This window comes from Temnothorax curvispinosus, unplaced genomic scaffold (assembly GCF_003070985.1).
Source record: "Temnothorax curvispinosus isolate PA1 unplaced genomic scaffold, ASM307098v1 QBEX01016041.1, whole genome shotgun sequence".
Lineage (NCBI taxonomy): Eukaryota > Metazoa > Arthropoda > Insecta > Hymenoptera > Formicidae > Temnothorax > Temnothorax curvispinosus.
The window spans coordinates 112,725-121,871 of record NW_020225821.1 but is presented as its reverse complement, the minus strand read 5'-3'; the positions used below and the strand labels follow the sequence as shown (position 1 = coordinate 121,871).

The 9,147-nt window shown below is 29.5% G+C and overlaps 1 protein-coding gene across 1 annotated transcript; it reads left to right on the top strand.

Annotated features, from left to right (window-relative positions):
- Nucleotides 1-3,809: 3,809 nt before the first annotated feature.
- Nucleotides 3,810-6,735, top strand: LOC112466328 (puromycin-sensitive aminopeptidase-like protein). Its single transcript, XM_025034389.1, has 4 exons — nt 3,810-4,005; nt 5,220-5,389; nt 6,323-6,543; nt 6,674-6,735. The coding sequence occupies exons 1-4, from the start codon at nt 3,988-3,990 to the stop codon at nt 6,733-6,735; spliced, it is 471 nt and encodes a 156-aa protein (XP_024890157.1). The 5' UTR covers nt 3,810-3,987.
- Nucleotides 6,736-9,147: the final 2,412 nt, after the last annotated feature.

Genomic DNA, 9,147 nt, shown 5'->3' with positions numbered 1-9,147 from the left:
AATTATATTAATGTGACATTATTGACAGTTAAACTAAGAATAGATGGACGATTCTCTGAAATTCAGAATCAGCGGAACTATTTTCAAAATTTATGCAGAATTAATGGATTGTAATATAGTGACACATATTTACACTTTTATTGCAGATAACATTTTATATCATTACTGCATGTCTTAATAAGTATTCAGTAGGAAAGACATTTACGAATATTCTAAGACATCTTATAAAATAGTACGCTGTATGTATCTTTCAACAGAGTATATAAAACTTTGCAAAAAGTTGTCATGCTGATTTCAAAAGTGTTGTAATGTAAAGGGAATACGTCTATACAGGTTTAAATTATACTTGGTACAAATTAAATTTGATAGAGAGATATAACACATAAATTTTGACAATAACTATAATCCTTTGCTTTAAAAAGATTCGGTTGTACATAAATGTGTACAAATGTAAAAATGCATTAAATTAACATAATATTCTACGCGCGGATTATGTTATTTTTTTCGTATTAGTGATGTACATTAATTTTTTACATTTTAATTCAATTTGTATTAAATTAATCGCAAAGCTAAACCAAAGATTTCTTTTACATTAATGAACATAAATGTTATTTTATAACTTTATTGTTATTGTTATAAGATTGTTACTATAAAAACAGACCTATCAATCAACTGATAAACATATGTTTACATCATTACATTTAAATCTTGTTTGACGTACCTCTTGCTGTCAGTTTATTTTTCTATTATTGTACTTGTAAAACGAAATGTAAGAAAATAGTTTTGAGTGGTTGTGGAATCTATGAAACAAGAAGCATATAATTAGTGGGTCTCGAATAATTCGTGTAATGTCTCTTGCTCTGAACATTTCTCTTTATTTTTAGCTTTAAGTAAGCTGATTATTATTAAGCTGTTTGTTATTATTAATTTCTTAAGTTACTCTTAACTATTTTTAATATTTTGTGACTGATTGCTGATATTATTACTATATACATACTATTTTTTTTCTATACTAATAAAACTATAATAAAACGATATTTCTAAATAACCAATAATCCTTGTGACTAAATATTGGTATTTATAAAAGAACTTTGCCAACTCAGAAATTTTATGTTAGATAAAAATTTGAATGCTTGTAAGCAGAAATACATTTCAAAAAAATTTCAACTAGAGCTGAAGGACAATTTTTAAGAAATAAAATTATCTCATGTCATATAAACCTGTTTGTCGTATAAACCTGATTTTTCTGTAGAGGTCTCCATCATCTTCATTAACTTTTATCAGCAATCTTTTTTTTTGTTCATATACCTATATTTTAATTAATACATTTATTTTGTATTTTTATTGAGTACTTCTAATAACTTCTATCTTATTCACATATAAAAGATTCGCATTAAAATGCAAATAAATTAAAAATAAATTTTTTTCTTAACAAAAAAGTAATTTCCGAATTACGATTATATAGAAAATTGAATTAAAATTGTTAGAAGCATTGTAAAACTTGAAACTTTTATTTTTCTTTTCTTTTTCTATTATCTATATAGGGTGACCATTCAGGACCTATGCGATAAACTCTGAAGAACAATAGATCTCGTAGAAAAAGGACCATTTTCTGTAAAGCAACTTATGTTCTCTGACGAGTCGTTTAGGAGCTACGCGACCGCGCAGACAGGCCTTTATAGGTGACATTTATTATAATTATAAGATAAATTATTTATTTATTGTTTCAAGTAAACTTACAGGCAGTTTATTTTCAAAGTATCTACCCTGAATTTAATTACATTCATGACACGGTCATAACATTGACTCTATCAAACATTTGAAGGCATGTTAAAGCATTGCAAACTGTAGCGCAGAATACAATCAGGTTCAGAACTATCTAAGAACTATCTGAGCGGTCGCATAGCTCTTAATGATGTGTCAGAGAATGAGAGAACATAGGTTGCTTCACAGAAAATGGTTCCCCTGCGAGATCTGTTGTTCCTCAGAGTTTGTGCAGAGGTCCTGAATCAGCCTGTATTTTATTCCAATTTATTGACAAAAGGACATCCAAGATATTAATTTTTCTCAAAGTTTATAATAATTTAACATAAGAAGTAAATAAGAAATTATATTCAATTTTATTTACTAGATTCTAAAGGACAAACTTTTCTTTCCTTTGCCTTGTTAAAGATTGTCATACGACATTTCTTCACCGACTCTCTATTATTGTTTACGGGAAAACCTACTATTAGATTTTAAGTATTTATATATATCTAGCTAATATTATAATGTGTTCTGTATTCATCGATGGAAATCTGAAACGTACACAGTAAAAAATTTTGTGTATTTTTGTTAAAAATGGACTTTATTAAAACTTTTGTGTTAAAAATGTAACATACTAATGCGTCAATTTAACTAATTTTGATTATGTTTGATTTTTTGTGTTAAATTCATATTTAAGTAAATTAAATGTTAAAATAACTGCACATTTTACAATTAATCGTAAGATTAACATAAAAATAATGCAGTTTTGTTAAAAAATATCCTTCTCATTTCTATTTAGCATTATACAGATGTCTGTTGTATTATACATAAAATCATCACATTTTCTTTATTTTGTGTTAAATTATGGATATAAATATTTGTGTCATAATTTGACATATACACATTATGTTAAATTAAAACAAAAATTTGAGTAGACCGTTTGGAACACGTGAAATGTGTTGAATTTAACACAAATTTGTTTACTGTGAAGCGTTTTGAAATACATTAATCGCTATTCCAGTTAAGATCTATTTCTAAGTGTTTCTAAGTGATTGATATGTCAAAGTCAAATATTTCGCCTGTGGAATCATGATTTTAAATAGTTAAAACTCGCTAAATGACATAAGGAATATCGTATAATTAGCAGAAGAAAGTAAACTCATAAAGGACTCTAACTAAAAGAATATAATCACTACTCTAAAATTCTGATATCTGCTTGTTAGATATGATCTGTAATAAAATTTTTTCCAATTGATTGTTATTGTTAGTCAGTTTGCTTTGAGCATATACAAACACACGTATATTTTGTTTTTCGTTTTTTATATTATTGCAATTTTATAATCAAGTTTCTAATTTTTTTCTAAATCTGTGATATGGAAATTTATAATAAATTGATAAACAAACCTAAGCGGCACACATACTCACGCACGTGCGCGCCTCTCTCTCTCTCTCTCTCTCTCTTTCTCTCTTTCGTCGATTTGTCGATTTCTCTCTCTCTCTCTTTTCATAAAAAAATTATTATACATATGCGTAATGTTCACACTTGCGTTGCATAATTTTAATAATATTATTTGTAGGCATTGTGCGAAAGCTTGTTGAAGAATAAATCGCTTTGTATGTGGACAGATGTTTGAGAATTGAAACAGAAACGAATGAGTAAAATGTCATTTTTTGCATAATAGATTTCAACACATCGCGTAATTGACTCTACGAATTTTATTGGAGATGATTGGAGTTGATAACTTAACAAAAATATTATATCAGAAAAGTGCTGTTAGATCTATGAATGTAGGTTCACGAAAAATTTTAGTAATCAATAATAGACGTGCGTAGAATTTTTAAATTGTTAACAAAAAGTTTTGTGAAATTTAAATCACAATTGATGTTAGAAATAGATCTAATTTATAACAAGCTGTGTATATGCGGAAGTACACTGAGGCGGCACGCGGCCGATGCGTGTTCGCACCAATACCACCCGTGTTATTGATGATCGAAGGATTTCGCGATCGTGAGGAGACAAAGCGGAGCTCACTCACGTCGCGGACTCCGGAGCGCGAAGTTCCTCTTGTTCGGGATCGCACACATGTAGCGTTAGATTATGATAAACTGTTGAATACACCACATAAGTGATTCTTGCCCACGTGCCTAAACTTCCACTCCAACAATTGATAAAGTTTTGACATTAATTTGTATAAAGCTTTGAGTAGACGTTTCCAACGGGCAACGCGATAATATTTCTTTATGGTGTTGCTAAATTATGTAAGTTTTGTACGCAAAATTTTTATCACGTTTTGCTTGATAAACATTATTGCATGTAAGTAGTTTCTAGATAGAAATAACGATTTTTATATAGAGATTTATTCTTTCGACGAACTTACGATATGTGCGTGTACATGTAACGTTCTATTTCTTTCAAATATTTTATACGGAAAATTTTTTAACTGTTTCTCTAGAACATAATTGGAATAAATTGAAAATATTGTATCTTGTGTATATTTGTATCATAAGTTATCGTTAAAACTAAAATCGCATTTTTTCAAATATTTCAGTTGATTTCTTATAATTGTTTAATTGCAAGTTTGACTGTGTCATCGAGAGCTGTCTTTTATTGATAATAGTTTTGTTACTGTACTTGTAAGTACATAATATGATATATATTATATCTGTCAAATACTCATTTTTAACTACTTTATTAATTCACTTTATTCCTATTTTTGATCAACCTTTGTAATTAAGAAAATTCTGTGTATATTATTTCGTTTGGCGAGCACTTAATAAATAAATAAACTTTGTAATGACTTTACCAGTTGTTGTCACGTTATGTTACGTATTTATTATAATATCAAATATCCATAGTCTTCAGTTTTCGATAATCTCTCGAGGCAGTACAATCGTTATATTTCTAACATTGAAAACTTGTTGTGACGACGAGATACATTTACTAAAGCTAATTGTTACGAAGAATTACACCTAATTCTAGCGTAATTTTAATAAGAAAGGTGAGTTTATTAGAAATCAAATACACTTTTATGTTCATATACATTTTTTCGTTTAGAAAATATAACACAGTTTTTAAAATATAATTTGTAAGAACTAGCATAACAAACATAGTTCAATATTATTTTCCAAAAATTATCAAAAATAGGTCACGAATGTAACGTCTTTATAGGTACATGAAATAAATATCGTCATAATGTCGACTTCTATTCTGTGCATTTTGACATTATTAGGCATCTTAGCCACTTGTCAAAATTCCGATTTGTATGGTACGATTCGATTGCCACGTCACATAATACCTGAGCACTATATAGTCGAGTTAGATCTTAGTACAATCAAAGCAGGTTATTACTATGGTACATGCTATGTTCATATCAGAATTGATCGCCCAACGAAAAGTAACATTTTTACGCGAGAGGACAACAAATCATAAAAGAATCGAATCTTTCATTCTGACGAAAATAAATTCTCGACAGCCCTGTATATCAACGCGTTTTGTACACAACACGAGAAGTGATTTTGTGGACATCTATTTTGCTAATAAGTTATCAGAAGGGCGTTACATTTGTCAAATGGATTTTAAAACAATACTGGATGATTTGGTTGGTGTTGAAACTACCTACACAGATGAAAATGGAAGTATAGTGTAAGCAAATTTTAATATATACTAACAATAAATTAAAGAAGTTTAAATAAACAGTCGTATAGTCAAGTTTGCATAATAATATATTCTTTATAAATATTTATATTTATTTTAATTTTAAATATTTATTATCAATTTTTATATATATTTATTTTTTATTTTATATATATTTATATTTGTCATTATTTTTTATTATGTCTGATGGCCATGAGCATATGAAAGAAGTTTAAAACTACTTATTTTGTAAAATTTAATGAGATATAATACTTAAACGCATATATTATAATGCAAGTAAATATTGTCTTATCTAAATACAACTGTAGTGTAAGCAAACGTATTTCGAAATACTATATTTTTCTCATGTTAGCCGTCACGTAATGTCAAATTTTAATGTTGGTGACAAAATAGTTATTTGTGTAACAAGTGAGGTAAGATGAAAATTCCCGGGTGCGGTTACCGCACTCGCCTTCGGCTTGTGCGTAAACTCCGCACCCGGGAATTTTCATCTTTACACACGGCTTACACTCCCTATTTTATGTTGCAAGTGCCTGGAAAGTGGTCTATCACGCACGCGTAGCGTGCGTAATGGGGCACTTTCCATGCACGTGTTGCATAAATTAGTGTTCCAAAATAGGTGCTCTTCTGAAATACGTTCACTTATTCTATATTAATATACCAATCAGAAAAAATTTTTTCTTTTTATATATAACTATTGTTTTGCATTGTATTTTGTATTAATTAATATTATTACACAATTGTGATAAAAATATAATAACATAATGCAGTAATAATATAGTAATGGTACGTGTTAAAGTATTATTATTCAATTATTTTGTATAAGCCTGTCTTATATGTGTTCTATATGTGTCAATTTATTAAACCGACGATCATTAAGAGCGCTCATATTATCTAAGGCATATCGTTTAAATGTGATAGATGGTTGCTGGAAGCGGATGGAGCTCAAAAAATATTTCCATGTTGGGACGAACCAGTTTTCAAATCGATCTTTGACATTTCTATAATTCATCTTAGAGAACACACAGTTTTGTCGAACATGCCTGCACGGGAGACTTATAAAATCGATGAACGCCTAACGCAGACGCATTTCTATGAAACCCCTATAATTTCTTCTAAACTTCTGGCGATTGTAGTATCCGGTTTTTCTTATATTACTAACGGAAATATTTTCCGTAAAATATAAAAATTTTATCCAGAAAGAAAGATATTATTTCTAATATATCGAATTATAAAAGATATTTGAGTTATTACGTCGACGTTATATCTTAGAAATGTCTTTTACTATCAGTCTGTATAATATGACGAAGATCTATTTAAAGATTCCTATGTAATAAGTAATTAATAACAAATAATTTACCAGTAATTGTTCCAGATGTTCAAAATTGTTTTTAACGCATCGACAAGAAAATTATAAACGTTGAATATATAAATTGTTTATATTTATACGTTTTAAATTATTGTTTGTTCTTTATCTGTGCACTAAAGATGATCTCATTACAACTCGAAACGTTCGACATTATACGTTATTGATATTTATTTACATGACAATTTATATTTGGCAATAACAACTATCTGAAATCATTAACCCATTGCAATTACTCTGTTCGTAGTTAATCTAGTAAACCTTAAATTATTTCATTTTTATAGTGTATTTATCTTTTTTTGTAAATATTACATATTTACTATTAGGCTTGATGATTTTAACAATAAATTCATCATAATAATAATTAAGAGAATTGTCAAAAAGTGATTGGTTACGCATTTTATGCATTTACACAGATGTTACAGATTTCCTAAATAACTAAGAAATAATTTCTTAACAATTGTGATTGTAAAAGATATATAGGAGACTTATCGAAAAATGTATCGTAAGAAGGAGAATATTATACTGATGTAAATATCTTTTCCGTAATACGAACCGACGTTATATACCTATGTTAAAAATTTTAAAAATCAAAAATAGCGGAATGTTGAAACTGGGTTTATCACTAATTATACGTAGAAAAAACGTAAACGTTTATTGTCTGTTATATAAAAGCAAAATTGAAACCGTTATTAGTACAGTCGAGTTTATATTTGAATATCCGTACTCACTAATATGAGCTCCTGAAAAAAATAGTTTCTTTATCAGGAATAGTTTTGAAAAAATTTTAAAATTTGTTAATAATCACTTAAAATTATGTAAACAAAACATGTAATATTTTACCCTGATTTGTATTTTCTTGCAATATTAAAACATTGCGATAGAATCGTAATAAATCGATATCAAAACGTGTACTTAATCGAAATTTACCTAAATAGAACAGAAAAAACTTAACGCAAAATAAATAGATTTCTTAATGGCACATTTCAAATATGATTACTTCAAATACTTATGAAATACACACAGATAATTACGCGCGATAAAACTTCACAAACGCGCGCCGTTATCGAAGAAGACGCTGTGCTATCACTGACGCAGCAACATTCGAACGAGCAGGTATAGTGTTACGAGACGCTTCGCATACCGTCACGTACGTTACTTCCCATCGATTTCTTCTCTGCACACTGAAAAAAATATATAGTCAAAAATACCATAATTTTACTATAATTTATAGTATCCTGCGGCGCCAAGCATATAAAATAGTGCTCTTTACTTAAAAAAACATAGTTGATATAACATGAAAATATAGTTCGTAAAATTATAATATTTATTTCGTATAACGATATGGGTATGGTTGTCATTACTAAATTTGATAACTCTTTTTAAATCGAGTAATTAAGTAAATTTAAATTTTTATTAAAACGAAAGGATTAAAAGTAATTTGCATGTTAAATTTATTATTGGTATAATATAAAATTTATTATTACACATTATTTTAACAAGATATAAATATTATATTAATATTATACACATTGTATTAATAGATTTATATTAATCAAATTGCGTATTCGTCGAATTAAGGTGTAAGTTATAGTGTCCATTCTAAAACTCTTAATTGAATAAAATTAATCGATTTAGATGACGCTATAATAAATTCATAAAACGAAATTCGATATGCGATAGTAATCCGCATTTATCGAAATTTAAAGAACAGAACATTCGGCATACATTGATCTTATAACTTTAAATATTATAGATGGCAAGGCGGTTGGCACGCGGCACCCCCCGGCGCTTGTTTTCGTTACGCACACAATAGACCGTGTCATACTCCGCGCCCCGCGGCCCCCGCGCCCTGTTTGCGGAAGGTCGCCGCGACGCCGCGCGCCGCACTATCATTCTTGTCCCGACCATCGAATGAACAGGCACCCGTGCGTGTCGCTCCGTGCGTAGAGTTCTTACTCCTCTTCCTTTGTACATATTGCATCGCATTTCGAGGCACTGGTCGTTCATTGCGAAGTCTCGCTCGTGTCTCGCGAGTATTTATCCGTAGAGATCGAAAAGAAGAGAAAAGATCGAGGAAAAGATCCAAATTCCAAATTGATGTTTCTCCGCGATTTACTTACCGAACGATGATTATTGCTCTAATTCAAATGCATCCCGTGTCGTGTTTCGGTTTATTCATCAAATTGAAAATAATTTACGATCGCTTATCGCTTTCAATTGTGCAGAACGATATGCAAATCATACGCAAATCATTGTATGTGATATAGATGACGGAACCGTGGTTAATTAGTTTCACGTTTGATCGTGTTTTCGCGAGTGTTGTCTCATGAACGTGCAACGAAGCAACATGAGAGAAGGATATGAATCCTGGGAGGCA